This window comes from Rattus norvegicus, chromosome 1, assembly GCF_036323735.1.
Source record: "Rattus norvegicus strain BN/NHsdMcwi chromosome 1, GRCr8, whole genome shotgun sequence".
Taxonomy (NCBI): Eukaryota; Metazoa; Chordata; class Mammalia; order Rodentia; family Muridae; genus Rattus; species Rattus norvegicus.
In genome coordinates this window covers 45584846-45602787 of record NC_086019.1, presented here as the reverse complement: position 1 = coordinate 45602787, position 17942 = coordinate 45584846, and the positions used below count along the sequence as shown (strand labels likewise).

General features: G+C 41.0%; 1 protein-coding gene across 15 annotated transcripts in view; it reads right to left on the bottom strand.

Annotated features, from left to right (window-relative positions):
* The window catches only part of Oprm1 (opioid receptor, mu 1), a 253352-nt gene that overhangs the window by 215935 nt on the left and 19475 nt on the right, over positions 1-17942 (bottom strand). For 6 of the 15 annotated variants that reach the window (NR_027877.1, NM_001038600.2, NM_001038601.2 and 3 more), the window contains exon 1: positions 16315-16805. The exons of 2 other annotated variants lie outside the window; for them this stretch is intronic. Coding sequence is in view for 12 of the 13 variants with exons in the window: in NM_001038600.2 (NP_001033689.1) it covers positions 16315-16598 (284 nt within the window). In the remaining variant the exon portion in view is untranslated. Of the gene's footprint in view, positions 1-16314; positions 17604-17942 lie in introns of those variants that run through there. 7 more of the 15 variants (NM_001304737.1, NM_001304738.1, NM_001304735.1 and 4 more) reach the window with 5 other exon arrangements.

The window sequence follows — 17942 nt, the reverse complement described above, 5'->3', positions numbered from 1 at the left end:
TCTAAAAGGCAGTATTTTTCCAAATTTGCATTGGAAGTCTACATTTTGTTTTCACACACGGTACCAAGCCTTAGAAGGTAGCACTAGGAAGCAGGGCTTGTGACTACTCTGGTAAACACTAAGAGGAAGTCAGTAACTGCCAAACCTTCAAGTAAAGAGAGCCTCTGGGCATCAAACATCGAAATCAGACTTGCTACCAATCATCAATGGTGCTTAGTAGTGAAGAGGAGCAGACAAACACTTCTTCATTCCCCCAGCAGTCTAGCACCAACTTAACGCCAGTCTCAAGACGCATCTACCAGCAAAGAAATCTTCAATGTCCAAATAGATTTATGAAAAATGGATGCAAAATGTTTTAAACAGAACACTGTCAAAACAGGAGTTGCAGCATATTAAAAGGCCTCTTAATATCCACTTACTACTGAGTACATGCCATGTATGTCCTTTTGGGTCTGAGTTACCTCACTCGGGATGATATTTTCTAGTTCCATCCATTTCCCTGCAAAGCTCAGGATGTCCCTGTTAGTGACCCTGTAGAACAACCAGTAGGCTCAACTAACCCCGAGACCTCCCAGACACCGAGCCACCAACCAGGCAGCATGCACCAGCTGATATGAGGCCCCCAACACATATACAGCAGAGGTCAGAGAGGGTGCACCTAACCCTCAAGAGACTGGAGGCCCCAGGGAGTGGAGAGGTAGGTGGGGTGGGGGCTGGAGCAGTAAGGACATCCTTGTGGAGACAGGGGAGGTGGGCATGAGGTATGGGATGTGGAACAGAGAGTGGACTGGAAGGGGGATAAAATCTGGAGTGGAAAAAAAAAGACTAAATGAAATTTAAAACAAAGAAAAGAAAAGAAAAGTAGTTAGGGTTGGCAAAAATTGGCTCTGTAGGTAAAAGCATCTGTTCAAACCTGGGGACCTGAGTTTGTTCCCCAGTAGTATCTGGGTTGCAGGGAGAGAGAGAAGGCCAGATAATTGTCTTTGACCTCAACACAAGTGCTGTCACACACACACGCGCACACACACACACACACACACACAGAGAGAGAGAGAGAGAGAGAGAGAGAACCTAATAATATAATTTAAAAAAATAATTAAAATGATAAACATTCATACTGTGTCAGTATTACTCCAAAGGGAGGTGGGGTGGGGGGCAGCGAATCAGAACAAAAGGAAACGGGATTTATATCCGAGTCTGTTTATTATGAAGTTTGGCCTGTCAGTTCTACAGTTCAACGTAGGTTCCCCAGACATGTGAACTGTCTGCACGATGATAATCTGTTTTACCAAGGTTAGTCAGGTTCATGAGCATCTCAACCCACAATGTGCAAATAGACGCTCACAAAATCCCTGAGAGCAGTGGAGACCCCTATGCGTCTTAATTACCTGTATATTAAATACCACTGAGATACCTAACACAGTTCAGACAAGAAACCGTTTGACACTGTAGTTATAAATATGTTGATGCTCCTTGTTATGCGAATAGAAGATACGGATAATTGTGACTTATTTCCTGTGTCATCTGGAGTGTATAATCATGGGATTTGGAATGTTTTATGTGTCTTATTGGTAAGTTAGTAGCATAAAACATAAAGACTATATACCAGGTGTCCGAATGAGAGGGATTAAATGTGTGTGTGGGGGTGGGGGGAGAAACTTCTGATGGTTACTAAGTTCTTAAGAGTAATTTGATTAACATTCATGGCAATTGAACCTGAAATCCCACTTGTCAAAACTGCAGCTGGGCATTCCCTTCTTAGCCTTTCAGTGTACCCAGATACCTGCTGCTACAGAAGCAGTTTACCATTTCACTAGTGTCTGCAATAGTAGCTTTCAGGGCCAAGTGAAAGAAAAATAAAGGTAATGCAATTTAGCGCCCTGGGGTCTTCATTTGCATAAAATTGCATATTCATGAGGTCTGTTTTTCCATCCAATAATTACCTAATTTTTTTGAGCTTAAAATCATGCCAACCTGGACTTTTTCTAGGAAACAGACAGCAGCTTATTGAGCCCTTTTTCCCCTTGTAAGTATTTTTAGGCCGAGCTCTTTTGGAAGGTATTTCCCTTCCCCTGTGGAGAATTCAATAGCATTTGTTAGGGGAAAATACGATTTATGAATAAACTAGTAATTTGGCAGAGCAAGGGACTTTTGCTAGTTTTTTTTTAAAGGCTGGAAGTTCAGACTTATGGTGCGGCAGGGTTATCAAACCAATATAGGGTCGACTTCCAACTTGGAATGGACTCATTTGGCAATAACAGTGTTTCAGTCACAAAAGAGGGATTTAAGTGTGGTTTTTAACAGGAAAACTCCAAGCACAAAGATGGTTTATATTGTCTTGTGGAAGCTTTCTATGCAATGTTCCACTGCTCCTGGGAATCACCTATTACTGTTTCGGCTTTGTAGTAGTAACTGGTTTTCCCTACCACATGGTTTATTTACAAAATGTCTGATGAGTTTGGAAATGCACGCGCGCGCACGCGCACACACACACACACACACACAAACACACACACACACACTCAAACACATACACACACATACACACACACACTCTCACACACAAACACATACACACATACACACACACTCACACACACAAACATATACACACACATACACACATACACACACTCACACATACATACACACACATATAAAATATTAATTTGGAAATATGTATGTATATAATGCATATGTGTGTATAGGTATATATAATATGTATGTATATATACATTACATGTACATATACATTACACATGTATATTCATATAGATGCTACAGTATAAATCACTATCAACATATATGGACAACTCTAAGAACAGTTTGGTGTGTTTAATATCCTTACTTTGTGATCAAAATGTTCTATTTCACAGCTTCTCCGAGCTAAAAATAAAAACGTATTAAGCTTTATATATAAATGTTATGGGACTTTTAAAGCTTTAAAGCATCTTGACATCCGAATCGGTATCTAAGTTTTTCATCAAATACATCACACTTCTATCATTACTCTGTCTCCCCATCACACATCCTGTTAGTGGTTAACACCATAACACACATTCATGTAACTCATGCGCACATTTGCTTTTCATATGTGGGGTTCCCAATTAGACACAGCTGTCCTGACTGGGAGCGACCGTCGAGAACTAAGCTGTTTTAACGTGGATGGGTAGATAGGATGTCAGACTGTGCGAGTGTGTGTGTGTGTGTGTGTGTGTGTGTGTGTGCGTGTGCGTGCGCACACACACACACACACACACACACACATGCATGTTGGGGATCTGTGCCAATGCTGAGACGATAATGGTTTAACATTTAAGTGGCTAGGATACAGCAGTTATTAAAAATGTGTTTTACTAGACGAGAACAGCCAAGAAGATGATAGAGATGTATCAAGGGCCATCTTCTTGGCCTAGTTTGCCAAGGGTTTTGTCTCCGATGGTGACAGGAAGCCATTAGTTTAGGGTTAGTCCCAAATTGAGCTATTTATTGCCGTTTCCCAGAAACAAAGGTTAGTCTAATTTCTACAGCAGCCTGCTATTACATTTTATGAAATCAAACACATATGTCTGTTAGGTACATTGGAACTCACAATTTTATCCCTCAACGTTATAGACAATTAATGTTGGTAATTTTGTGGCCATTGCATCTTCTGCTCTGGGATGCAGGTCAGGCATTTGTGAAGGGCTGGGTATGCAGTGGAAGTCAGCACGTCTGAGATATCCCAGCAACTTCTGTGCGACGCTTTTCTCAGGTCACTGTAGACACCTTATTCATGCGTTTCCATATCTTCCTACTCCTGTGGAAGGAGCCGGTCCTGTTCACCTGCTGTCACAACCTTTGCCACTCCAGATTCTCTGTTCTGCTGAGGCATGGCTTCACTGGGTTTTCAGGTGAAAAATTCACAACTAAGGACTCTTCTCTCCGTGTTAGCTTATGGTCTACCACCAACAAAGCGGGGTTCCGCTTACTGAAGATCTCTTCCGATACCTCGTCTCTTTTTCCAATTTGCTTCTGAGTAATGGAATATGGAACGAAATGGAGTAGTCTACTCGAGGAATTTGTCTGGGAGATGCTGAGGCTTGGTTTTCATACTGCTCATGAATAACTGCACCAGCTGAGGAGGAGGAGGAGGAGGGGGAGGGGAGAAGAGGGGAAGGAGAGTTCTCTATAGAAGCAATAGTAAAATGGGGATTTGTAATAGTCTCTGCATCTGCTTCCTGTACTTAGGATCTCCAGGCCTACACAGGTATGCCTGTGATCTGAACTTAGTACTGATGGCAGATGACTTGCTCAGAGTCTCACCATCTGCTGTTTCAGTTGGGAGATGCTCATACAAGGTAGAACGGCTCATCTTTTTATTTAGTTATGTGGATGCTTTAGCAAAAATCATGAAGTTGTTGCTCTTCATCAGAGTAAGTTTTCGTTTCTTTTCTTTCTTCTTTCCTTTCTTCTTTCTTCTTTCTTTCTTTCCTTCTTTCTATCTTTCTTCCTTCCTTCCTTCCTTTCATTCTTTCCTTTCTTCTTCCTTCCTTTCTTTCTTTCTTTCTTTCCTTCTTTCTATCTTTCTTTCTTCCTTCCTTCCTTTCGTTCTTTCCTTCCTTTTGTTCTTTTCTTTCTTTCTTTCTTTCTTTCTTTCCTTCTTTCTATCTTTCTTCCTTCCTTCCTTTCGTTCTTTCCTTCCTTTCGTTCTTTCCTTTCTTTCTTTCTTTCTTTCTTTCTTTCTTTCTTTCTTTCTTTCTTCTTTGCTTTCTTCTTTCTTTCTTCCTTCCTTCCTTTATTCTTTCTTTGTTCTTTCTTTCTAGATACTTGCAGATTTGATTTTTCCAGATTCCACCTGTGTTAGTCACCGTGGGTTCTTCTACAGATGCTCTCTGTGGGTATCTTTGGACAGCAAAGTGGGAGAATGAAAAGGCAATCCTCCACAGATCAGCATCCTTCTTTCAATATAAATGTGGAGTATCTCTCCAAACCAAACCACAGAAGCTCCCTGAACAATAATTTTACCTTCAAAATATTTATAAATTTTTTGTTTTCTTACTCTTAATTATGTGTATGAAGATGTATCTGTGTGTGTGTGGGTACATGGGAATAAGGGAAGACCCACAGAAGCTTGATACCTCAGATATTCTAAAACTGGAGTTCAGGTAGTTGTGAGCTGCCCAACATGGGGACCCAGCTTTGGTCTTCAGAGCAGTGTGCTCCCTTTACTATTGAGCCATCTATCCAGTCCCAAGAAGTTTACTTTACAGAATTCCAATTTTTCTTTTAGTCATTAGCTCTGAGGAACAGCCCCCTAAATGTTGTTCTGTTCTTTTTCTTGATACTGCCAGGAACTGAACCCAGGGATTCACAGTTGCCTGCCAAGCGTCCTACCATTGAGCTATAGCTTCAGCCTAGCACTGTTATTTTCACAAACCAGAAACAGGACATGGAAAAGCAAAAGGTTAAAAATGATCGCAACATTAACATACTACAATCTGGCCAATAACACACACACACACACACACACACACACACACACACACACGTAAAGGGATGTGGATACACTTTAACATGAATAAAAAGGAACAAAAAAGGCTAAATCTACTGGGATGAGGAAGGACTGGGATGAGGCAACAGATCCAAGTAGTGAAACTGGAGAGTAAGCTAGTTGGCGCCCCAGTTCTAGTTTGTTTTGGGGAGTGGGTTCGATAGATAATTACATAAAACATATTTGATAGTAAGATGTAAAATTTAATGTGCAGTTAGACATCTTCCATTTCTAATGCCAATTCTAACTATACAGAAGTTATTTAGTTGTATAAACTTTAGGTTACTATTAGGTTAATAATTAGATTGACACAACATCTGGTTAATATTGGTATGTGGTGCTTTTATCCATTTACAAGTTTTTAAAAATAAACTTTATGAAATTATATAGAACACTAGAATGGTTCAGTTGTCTTACATCCCACAGTCTATTGGGTTTTAAATACAAGAGTGGAAAGTTTTGTGTGTGTGTGTGTGTGTGTGTGTGTGTGTGAGAGAGAGAGAGAGAGAGAGAGAGAGAGAAAGAGAGAGAGATGGAGACAGAGACAGAGACAGAGACAGACAGAGACTTAAATGTAACCACGGAAAAGCCGTGGTTCTTGTCTAAATAATAAACATAGAAAGCTGAGGCTGGCACCGCAACTGTCTCCATCATATTTGTCAACATGAGTGTCAGCTAAGCAGGTCACAGATATGAACCACTGGTGTGTGGGAGTATCATAACTTCAGATCATAACTGAGCTTCTACCAGTAGAAGTCTACAAATAATTAATGGGTTCTATTTTCCCAAGCTGAAAGGCAGACTCAGAGAACAAGCCCCAGTTAGCCCGAGATAAAATGTTCCCTGAGAATGTCACAGTGCAACATAAAGAAAACCTGCGGACACAGACTTTGTAAGGATCCAGATCTCCTATTTCCTTCATTCTGACTCCAGTGAGGCAGGGTCTATCAGTAACACAATAGACTTAGACAGGTTCTGGGAAGACATAGAAATAGAGAGTGTACCAGGCAGCCATCCAAATGAGCCCTCAACAACTGACTCACACACGCATCCTCTATGCAATGGAAAGTAGCAGTCTTAAAGGCTTAAAAGTTAAGTGTCATATAGATCTCTGCTCAAATACTAGTTTTTTTTTTATCATTTTTAACTAGGTAAATCGGGCTTAAATATGTTGATCATATGAGAAGGTTGGAGAATGTTAGTACTTTCCTGAATCAGTTGATACAAGGCTGGGGATGTTTAGAACAGTGGTGTGATTTAGAATTGCTAGTAGGGAATCTAGGATATAGTACCATTCAGAAAATGTTAATAATGGAGACAATGACAGTGATGATGACAACGATAATGGTGACGTTAATATGGTCCCGATGGGATTCAGTTTTAGTGAGGGGGACACTGCCCTGGAGGACGGATCTCTGGGGACCATGTGTTCTGTTTTATTAATGTTTCTTTTTCTGGACTTGTGTTTATGATGGACTTAATATTTCCAAAAGCACTACTTTTATTGTCCTAACATGTTTTCCAGATGTTGCTCATGTGTTCAAAAGACAATATGTATCCTGACCCATGAGTGGTCTAAAAACAACTGCTTCCAAAGAGCTTCTTTGAGCAATTACCATTCCAAAATAGTTTAGTTCTTCAGTTCTATGGGTTTCTGTTTCACCTAGAAGGCTAATCAATTTATTTTGTGTATGAATTTAGCATCGAAAACTCTGTGAGAGAAAAATGTAACAGGTGCACTGCAGAACACTGTACCAGATCCTGGTACCAGAATCAGAGTGCTTTTATTATATTAGAGACACGTCTTTAGGTCAGACACACTTTGAAGGTGTTTGTAAGCAAGGACATGTTTTTTCTTTCCTTCACTTGTGATTATTTGGAACTTCTATATTGCCGAATGATCATTGCTGGTAAAATGGTTTATTTATTGTCTCCCTTAGACTGTGCTTTTGAGAAAAAGAAGGTTGCTATCTAATTTGGCCACTGTGACTGAAACCTGGTTCATCAAAGAGAGTGTTTTGTTCATAGTTCAATGAACATGCCAACTGTGTTTAATATTCTCTAACATTGCTCTGTGTGTCTGTTGCTTCTATGCTGCTGTGAGGGTGCAAGGACGGCTCAGGGTAGGGTTTGAACTTTAAAGCCTGATCTCAGTGACATAGGTCCTTTGGTAAGACAACACCTTTTAAATTGACCTGAAGAGTGCAATCAACCAGGGAAAAAGTATTCAAATGTGCGAGCCTGACCAGGTTGGGGAGGGGCAGTTTTATTTAAACTACCACACTCTGGTAAACAACTCCCACCTGTGTGGCCTCACACGCTAGTAATAGCAGTGCGTGGGAAAGGGAGTCAGGAGGACCAGGAGGTCCCTAGAGTCTCAAACTCTAAAGAGTATTTGGGGCAAGCCTGGGCTACAGAAGAGACCCAACCCTAACATTTTCTTTCCTGGTCATACTCATCTTTTGTGAGAACTGTATTATTTAATATATGGAAGACTTTAAAGTCCATACAATTTTAAGATGCAACTTCAATCCTCATATGTGACTTATATTACAAAGGGTTAATTGATTTTCTTTGTTCATCAGAAGGAAAAAAAATAAAAGAAGGTTCTTTATTAGCACTGTCTGCTTTTAATGCAGTCACTAATTTTAGAAACCTCAGACCATCGTTGGAAGCAAACTCATGTTTAATTTCACTCAATCCATGCGCTTTTCTTTCCAGAGCTGATGGGGGATGAATAAGAATGAAATAACGTCAGCAATAATTTCCTTTATTCTTCTTGGCAAGCACAATCAGGTGCTGATGTTCAGGTTGTACTGCTGGCAACATTTTCAATTAACATTTAATCTTCCCCCACAGAAAGTTCAACCTCGTGCTGGCACGGAACCCAGCATTTCAGTGGAAGAATGTTGAAAAACAAAGAAAGCTGTCCCTTCTGTTTCCTGCTGTTCTTCCTAGAGTCTTAGTTCTGAGAAGGCACAGTATGCCTCATGGGGGGTTATCCCACACTACACGCAATGCTTGCTTTATTTGTAGAGTTTGCTGTCTTGATTTTGGCAGTTGATAGACATTGACTTATTTCATTGACTAGAGGGTAAGACTCAACAAAAGTCAGGGTGGATGACCTTCCAGTAGGATGGAGTTATAAATGCCTAAATTTCCAAAGCTAAAATGCAGACAAAGTTGTGAATATAAGTATTTTTTTTTCTGACTCAGATTTAACTCTTATTTGGTCAAAACGTTTCATTCTATGTTATCAGGATTTACCTTTTATTGCCACACCAATGTAAAAGTGAAATATGAAAATTTCTAATCCTGGCTTGATGATTTTGGAAACAGTTTCTCAATCTGTCTTGGAACTCATCATGGGTCCCAAGCTGCCTTTAAATTCATGACATAATTTGTTCAAAATTTTGGTTTGTAGTTCTCCCACCTCTGAATTTATTAGGCATTATGAAAAGGTTCATCAATCAGGGGAACATTATGTATTTGCAGAAGGTCTTCTCTCTAGCAAGGTGGGTTTGAAGTGGTCCAGTGGCTTGAGAAACAGTGAATAGGAAGGAAATGAAGATTGACCACAGTGGTGCCCATGTGATGCTTTGCTTTGTTTCTATAGGCTAAAAGGGTAATCTACCGATCAATTTATTTGAATGGATAAAAACTGCGATCTAGGGCAAGTAAAGGCTCTGGGTGCATGTCACCGTGCTGCTGCTGCTGCTGCTGCTGCTAGTTAAAAGGTCCATGGTTAGTTAAAAGGAGATCAAAATTTATTGTCCTTTTTATGTAGACTAGATTCCTTGCTAGAACTTAGATCCAATTCTCGCCTAAGAACATTTGACAAGATGAATTTGTTTCTAGTGGATTCTATATCATTCAGTTACAAGTCTATTGAAACTTAGCTCTCCAGGCAGATTTCAGCCTGGTGGTTATCTGTGTAAGTAAAAGTACTGTTGTACGCACAAGGAGGTGTTTGCTTAGCACAGCTGGTCAAAGGATCAATCATTTCATTTATATGTGGAGGGATGAAACTCTCAAGGTATGGGACCAAGTAGGAAAGGGATCTCAAACAATGTACATGAAGTCACTGAAAAAAATCTCAGACAGAAGTCAGGAATGATCCACAGCCTCTGATCACCTGGGACCCCTCTTAGCTACATGGACAGACTGAACTAAAGGAGGTGGCAGTGTTCAAAACAACTTTTAAGAACTATAGCAAACAAATGTTCAAAATACAATTGTGTTACATAAGTCAGAGAGAAAAACAAATAAAGAAAAAAAACCCAATCAGCCTTTGTGTTTTAAGTATCATAAAGATGTCAATAGGCTCATGGGGCCCTGCTCATCCCTGAAGATCTAAAACCAATTATTGATTGGGGATGGAAGGAGAGACGGTCTCCAGTGGGGTAGCCACTTAAATATCGCCAATGTTTGTGTAAGCAACACAAATGAAAACAGATGAGTCATTATAAAATAAATCATGAAAGAGATACTAGTTAGAAGTACTAGTTAGGAAGAAGTACTAGTTAGGAAGAAGGTAGTCAGTAGGTGTGAGGACGAAATGAGAGGGGAAGGCGTATATGATTGACATGCAGAGTGGAAAGGGTCATAGTGAGACTTACTTTATGAATGAACAGTTTATGTAAAAATGGTGGGAAGCAGAGCTTCCATATTCATCAAGAATGAAATAAATCACTCGTAAGACCCTGAGTGATGTCATTGTCTGGCTGTACAGGTGGGTTCAGTGTGGCTGGGATGCAGACCCAGATAGCTCTGCGGACAGATGTTATATATGTTAAGAAGTTAATATGAATCCCCAGATGACAACATCAGCCATTCCCAAAAGCCTGAGGGTGAAAACACTGTGCAAAAGCCTAAAAAGTAATCAAGATAAACATGAAGAGCATTTAAGAGAGGACAGCCTTCAGAAATCCTTTAGACATCCTCTCTTCTTAGCACTCACCCTTAATCATTGGCTAAGGGTGGTCAGGAATGCTGGTAATCATTTGGACCAATGGAGAGATGGAAGTCTGGGGACATACAGAGGTCATCCCATGTGGCTTCTATTAGAACCCAACATGAGCATCAGGTGAGCAAAGGCAATGCTGCCCGACAGACTCATCTGTGGGAACTGTGCTGTTACCTATTTTCAGAACTTGAAAAAGTATGTTACATCAACAAAATTCTGTGTCTATAACTATTATGAACATGACCACTGCATAAATAGAAACTTTTATTCCTCCTTTCCAGCCTTTGACTGATAAGATCTTGTGGGCCAAATCTAGCTGGCCACTTCTTTCTATGATTTGTTAGCAAAGAATGATTTTGTTATTTTTAAGTGGTTGACAGACATGGAAAGAAAAATATTTTAAGGCATGGGAGCCCAATATGGAAGCTCAAAATTTAGTATCTATATAAAGTCTTATTGAGACGAACTGTTCCCATTTATTTTCATAATCTCTATGGACTCTTCTAAGCTATGACAGAGTTGAGTCATTACTACAGGGATTATCTGGTTGTTTACAAATCATTTACTTTCTCGCCTTTTATAAGAAATGGCTCACTACATTTCATCCCCTGGGCAGGAGGCATGTGCGCAATTGGGTGCTCTAAAATGAGGTGAAACCTTACCTTGGAGTAGTTTAAACTCAATTTTTACTCTGTCTAATGAAAGCATTTAGGGTATTAACATAGATTTTAATGTTCCAGATTGAATATGTAGCTGAATGTAAATTTTATCACCCTCACTGTTAGAGAGAGCAGGTAGTCTTATAGACCTGGAGCCATTAAGTTGTAGGCAGAGCCTTGATAAATGAACTATTAAAAATTAGAACAAAGATTTTGTTGCTTAAAATGGTTTCTGAAATGTGCTAAATGTAGCTATGAAATCACTGTGATGGTGTAGCTGTAGGCTAGTTACTATTTATCAGGTAATTTCTCCTCTGTTTTAGAATGTCATTGGTAATAAAGGGTAAGACCTCAGACAATGGAACCACATCCTAAATTATGCTCCAAGACATTCTATATTTCATCACACAATTCTAATTTTACTTAACCCACTGTCTTTAGAAATATATGGAAATCAAGTTAATTTTGATAGTTTTACTCCAATATACAAAATAAAATGTGCCGTGTCTGATTTTGAGTGTGTATGCTGCACCTAGCTATCTGGTGCAAGAGCAATGAGGGAATTATGGGAGTTAAACTTTGCTTTCATACCTCCCCATTTGTGTGGTGAGCTTGCCGCTGCATATAATGCACAACTGAACTTCTTGATTGTCTTATGTGAGGAGGATTCTGTGTCTGTAGACTTATGCAATTGCAGTTCAAAAGTATTCGGGAGATTTTGTAGTACTGTACTCAACACACAGACTTCTTGTTGTTATTCCCTAAACAGTACAGCATGTCATCTACTTGCATAACATTTCTATTATATTTAAGATTATAAACAGTCAGCAGATGATTTAAGATACCAAAATTATAGGGAAATACTGGACCATTAAATACAAAGGCTTGGGGTGTCTGGACTTGGTATTTCTAGGAGTCCTAAGGTCGAATCCTCTTTGGGTACCAAGAGTTGACACTATTTCCTTGCAGATTGCTGTATATTCCATCAATCCTTATTCTAGGAGGAAACTGTAGAGACTACCTCACTGAAATTATTTGGTTCTAAAATGTACTTGTGGGTTTTTGCATCCACTCTAGAGATTGTGTGGGTCTGTAGAGAGCTGTGAATTGCTTGAAGGGCTCTGTTTGTAAGTTCTCAGATGGCTCTAAACAAGGTGGTGTTCTGCCTATGGCCTCTCATACTGTGAACCAGGATCCTTTCTGAAAGCTCGGTTTTGCTTCTCATGTTTCTTTGTAGGTTTTCTTTAAGAATCTGAAGTAGGCTAGCTAGGTAGAGGGAAAAGAGAGGCACATGGCATGGTGGCTGGAGGCAGAGCAACCACAGTACTGAGATACGGCTGAGTATGATGGGTGCTCAAACAAAAGCCAAGATTACACAAACTGCCTGGAAACAACACAACTGACCAAGTACCCCAGAAACTGCACTGTGCATCGTATGTTACCTTATTGTTAGCCTTCCAGAACTAGCTATTCCATTATACATCGGATGTTATGATACGCCCCAAACTCCATACAAGGATAGAAAAGTGTAGTAAACCCTATTTCAGGAACATCCCACACCTTCTCTGGAATTCCTCACCTTAACTCATGAATAATCCTCTTCTCTATAAATGCTTGTCTAAAGGACAGAGCTGTCCAACCTGCCTGGTGTTCTACATTCTCCTGTGAAGCCTTCATTTCCTCTTGGGGGTTACTTTAACTCTGTAAGAGAATTTCCTCCTAATCCTTTGCCCTTTCCTTCCCATCTGTGATCATGATCTGTGATAATGCCTGAGGGAGAAAACACTAGGTAGAGGTGTCATAACGGTCTCTGAGACCTCCCTAAACTTCACCAGCCACAGCAATTTTGCTCTTTAAAATTCCCTCGTGTATAGTGACAAAACACCCTCTAGTAGCCAAAGCACAGGGAAGCTGTTAAGGGCCTTATCTGGACAGTATGTTAGCCTTTATGTAACATGACTTCCGATGTGTGTGGTGGGCTGTGGAGTTCAGTGACAATTGATCCATAATGTGTATTCAGTAGGACATCCTTAAATAGAAACACACATGGAACAGGTTTACGTGTTGATTAGTTGATGACCGTGTTTCAACCAAGGCTCACAGCAATACTATGGTAGTCATGGAGACTTTGCACAGTTTACCATGATAAGTGATGAGAACCCCTGTATTCATTTCTTTTTACCTGTTTATTCCCATGGCGACAGTAGGAATCGGGTCTCAGTTCAAAGCTGTAGAGTTGTATGTTTAATTATGCACACACATGCCCACCTCTGTGTCTATGTGAACTGTAAATTGCTGGTATCAATCCACAATACTGACTCCTCTTTGAAGCAGATGATACGTAGGAACAAAGCTTTTCTCCCCCACTTTTAGAACCAAAGGTCTTCTCAGGCGATGGTAACCTATGATATTTCATGCCTTTGGTCCAGGACAGAATCCCTTTTCTTAGATTCCTAAGAATGGAACTTTTTAAGAATCCTACTTAAGCTTCGCTCATTTATGGTGTTGTGGAAGGGATAATGGAGATGCTCCTGGGAAAACAGAGACATTAATCACATCATCGACACTACAGTTATTTTTGCTGCCATTGTTATTATAGTCATCTGTGATTCACTCGGCATGCTAAGCTATTCTGGACCACGCTACCTTCATCTAGCCAGCAGCTCGTGGACTACTTAATCGTATTTGTTGTTTTAGGCCATAGATGTAAGTGAGCTCCTTTTATTACTTCCTGGACTCATTGTTGTACTTTTCTTTTGTAAAAGAGTGACGAAGTCCCTGAGCTAACCTGGGACACTACAACTTATAGTTAAATGAGCTCAGCCACCAAGGCACAGCATCTTCAACCCACAGATGCTTGACCAGCACTTCATGTGTCATCGAACTGCCTCTCTTTCGGTTTCACATTCTTTTTTTTTTTTTTTTTGGTTCTTTTTTTTGGAGCTGGGGACCGAACCGAGGGCCTTGCGCTTCCTAGTCAAGCGCTCTACCACTGAGCTAAATCCCCAACCCCTCGGTTTCACATTCTTATTCCCAGGAAGTTGTCTGCCCATGGAATTAAGCACTTGATCTGCCACAGGTGGGTGTTTGGGTTGACCTTTCAAATAGAACTGCCTTTGTCAGAACTTTCAGTACGGAGAGAGAAGCATAATACCATGTTCTCAGTGAGAGACAGTGTCACCATGTGTCTCCGAGTGAACAAGTGAGAGGAAACGCTTTTAAAATGAACCTACCCAGCCAGGAACCCACTCAGCACTGGGAAAATACCAAGCCATGTCTGCTCCAGCTGCTTCCTGTGCTCCCGGCTCCCTTTATAGAAAAATAGAAGCCAGGGGAGATAGAAAGGGGGAAGGAAGATGCTAAGACTCATAAGGAGAAAGGGCTCCTGGATTCTTGGGCAATTGTTTCACACCTTTTAAACCCAAGAACACATGTGTAACTTAAGGATGTTTTGTTATTTATTATCATTGCTGTAAACTGAGCTTTCTCTCTTGGTCTAGCAGAAAGAATTAACTCAAATCATCAATTTATATCCTAATAAACACAAAATCATGTGAGCACAGTGACATTCAGGGGTGTTGAGCTAGTGAATATCTTTTCTCAGTTTAAAAATAAAAAATCGATTTTCTTTGTATTGTCTCAATTGTCTCACACAGAAAAGCCCAAGCCCATTTCAGTTCTCTCATTTTATGATTCTGTTTTTCCCCAGGAACAATGAATAGCATATTTTCCTTACCAAAAGACATCTTTTAATTACTGCCTCAACTGTGGGATGAGACTGAATCTCTCATTTGAATCTCTGTTTTGAATTACAGAGAATAAATGTCTTAAAGCATACATTTCTCTATTGATTTCCTTCCTGTATTTTTCCTTCTGCTGTTAGCCTTCCTTTCAATAGATGGTGCTCTTTTCTCAGAGACACATCCTTCACCCAAAGACCAGAGAAATCAGCTTTACTTTAAACAATCATTAATTAAAGAAATCAGACAAGCAATTTGCAGTACCTTGGGAACAAAAGCATAATGAGTGAAATGATCTTTCAGTGACTCTGAGCGCTCTGTTGAAGCCTGTGACGTGTGCTGAATAGGTGAAGCAAATATTGTAACTAAACATGAAAGTGCCAAGCTCACGATGCCATATAACCCCGCTGGGAAGAAGACTCCAATCAGGAGCCATTTTAAAGTGCTGGGATATGCATCTGCTTTATCCAAAGTGGATAGATAAGTACTCCATAGTAGCAGGCTGAATCTGAAGATGTAACTCAGTACCAACACGAAATTACTTTCAGTCTTTGCCAAATTCACTTAGAACACCCAAGACAACAGAAAGCAGACCTCAAACTCTTTGAACATAATTTCACTAGACAGAGATACTTTCCTCTCTAGACCATCCTGAGCAACTCCCAGTAATACAAAACGTTGCTGCTTTTAACTTCCATAATTGCCTCCCATGTTTGCAAGCACTGAAAAAAAAATAGCTATGCCCTGAGCCACCCAGCAACTCCAGATCCCACTTGGGACTCCCTCAGCAGAACTGCAGGAAGAAAGTGGGAACTGGGCTAAACATCACAACAGTATACTTACTACATCTAAGCTACCCTGTCCTGGAAAGCTCCCTCTACCTGGGGCAGCCTCAGCGTAGGAGAATACTCTCAGAACACGGGAGAAGGGGTGGGGCTTTCGTCCAGCCTAAACCAGCATGTCTAAGAAAGTTAGTGATTTCATCTCTTTAACCTACTAAGAAGTCTCTGTCCTTCAATTAGGGGAAGCAAACTAGGTTCGCCTCCTCACTGTTTACAACTCACTGTTCTTACAGCTCATGCAGAGGGATGATGGACTGCAAGACATGCTTCAAAGACCCTCTTGATTTAGAGTAAGAAGGGGATCTAAGATGGAGACTCCCACCCTCATATCTTAATAGCTTTGGCCAAAGAAATGTCTTCTCTTTGGAATTTTGAACACTGCTTTATCAAAGGATTAAAAAACAAAACAAAACAAAAAACAAAAACAAACAACCAACAAAAACCCAGAAAAGTAAAAGTTCATACACAAACAGCCAGTGCTCTATTCAAGCCATCCCTTCTTTGTACTCCTCTGTCACTCTCGGGCTTTGTCCCCTTCCCCTCTGCGGAGCTAGGCATTCAGAGCATTCCTTACCTTACAATCACATACATGACCAGGAAGTTTCCGAAGAGGCCCACTACACACACGATAGAGTAGAGGGCCATGATGGTAATGGCTGTGACCATGGAAGGGCTGCCGGTCTGAGGGCACAGGCTGTCGTTCCCGCCAAGCCCGGTGCGGTTCAGACCGCATGGATCGGACTGGTTGCCATCAACGTGGGACAAGTTGAGCCAGGAGCCAGGTGCTGGGGAGCAACTTGCCTGAGCTAAGGGGTCTGAGCAGTCGCTGGTGTTCCCTGGGCCGGTGCTGCTGTCCATGGTGCTGAAGGCCTGCTGCGGACTAGGTAGGCTGTAACTGAGAGCACTCAGACTTTTCGGGTTCCACGCGCCCCAGCCTCTTCCTCTCACAGCTGCCCTAGGCTCCGTCAGATTCTTACATGGACCAGCCCTAGTGGAACCAGAGAAGAGCGGCAGGCAGAAGGGAACGTCTGAGCGTCTGATATTCTCCTCTGCTTGTAGCCCCCTCCCACCTTAGAAGTACACAGAGGCGCATCTCTAGCTTCCCAAAGCGCCACTCTCTGGGTGGAAGGGAGGGAGCGCGCGGGCTGCGAGGGATCCAGAGGCTAGAGAGGAGGGAGGAGAGGAGTGGATTTTGCGCAAAGCAATCAGAGAGTCAGCCTCCTCGGTCGGTCGGTCTCCATGCACTTCCGTGTAAACGAGTGTAAAGTGGGGTAAGGGGGCGCAGAAGGAGAGACATTGCAGAGAAGGGTGGGAAAAAGAACAGTTAAGTTTCTTTGTAACAACCATACATTAGGTCGGTGTTTTCATCAGTTAGGAAAGTCATTGATCTGTTATAAGGTCAATGACCCTTATACTTAAACACTCTTCCGACTCAACTGCCCATATGCAATTAAATGGGGCTGGAGACCCACTAGTATTGTCCTTTACTCTGGTCCGCGTATCTGAAACAAGAATAAAACTTCAGTTCCTCAAAAATTCAACCCCACAAACCTGTTCAAAGCAACAATGGTCTTTCTCTGGAAAGGAAACATTTTGTGAAAGAAGCCTGTTTCATGTGCCCCCACTCCCTCAATTTCTCTTAGGTTAGAAGATCTATTTACATCTGATTTTTTTCCTAGTGAAGAAGCAGCGCAAGAACACATTACAGAAATGAGGGAAGAGGGGCGATAACCTGTAAAACCCAGTAAGGATCCCACTGTCAGCTCCACTCTCATGAACCTGCTAAGAAAGATTTATCCTTAACTTTTGCACTTCCTCCACACTCACAAGCTTCTGGGAACAGGCTTCTGAATCAAGCAGAAATTTTATTCTTCCTACTGTAGAGGTTCCAAAAGGAACTACACAGCTCTTTTGAGTGTGAAATAGCCTTAAGCAAGATCCTCGAGGAACCAGAATGCATTTAAAAAATGCTAGAACTCATGTCTAAGTTCACAAGTGCTTCTGAAGGTGTACAATTGTAAATTCAGCAGTAGTATGCTTTGTTCTCAACACTGTGCATGCATATGCATGTGCAAACCCACAGTTTTAACTATAAATATGGGAAATAAATGCTCTCCCTTGGTTGTGGAAAGTTTAACTGAATTCTCACAGACTGTGGAAAGCAAGCTTAGAAGGAACACATAATTTTACTTTTAGACACTC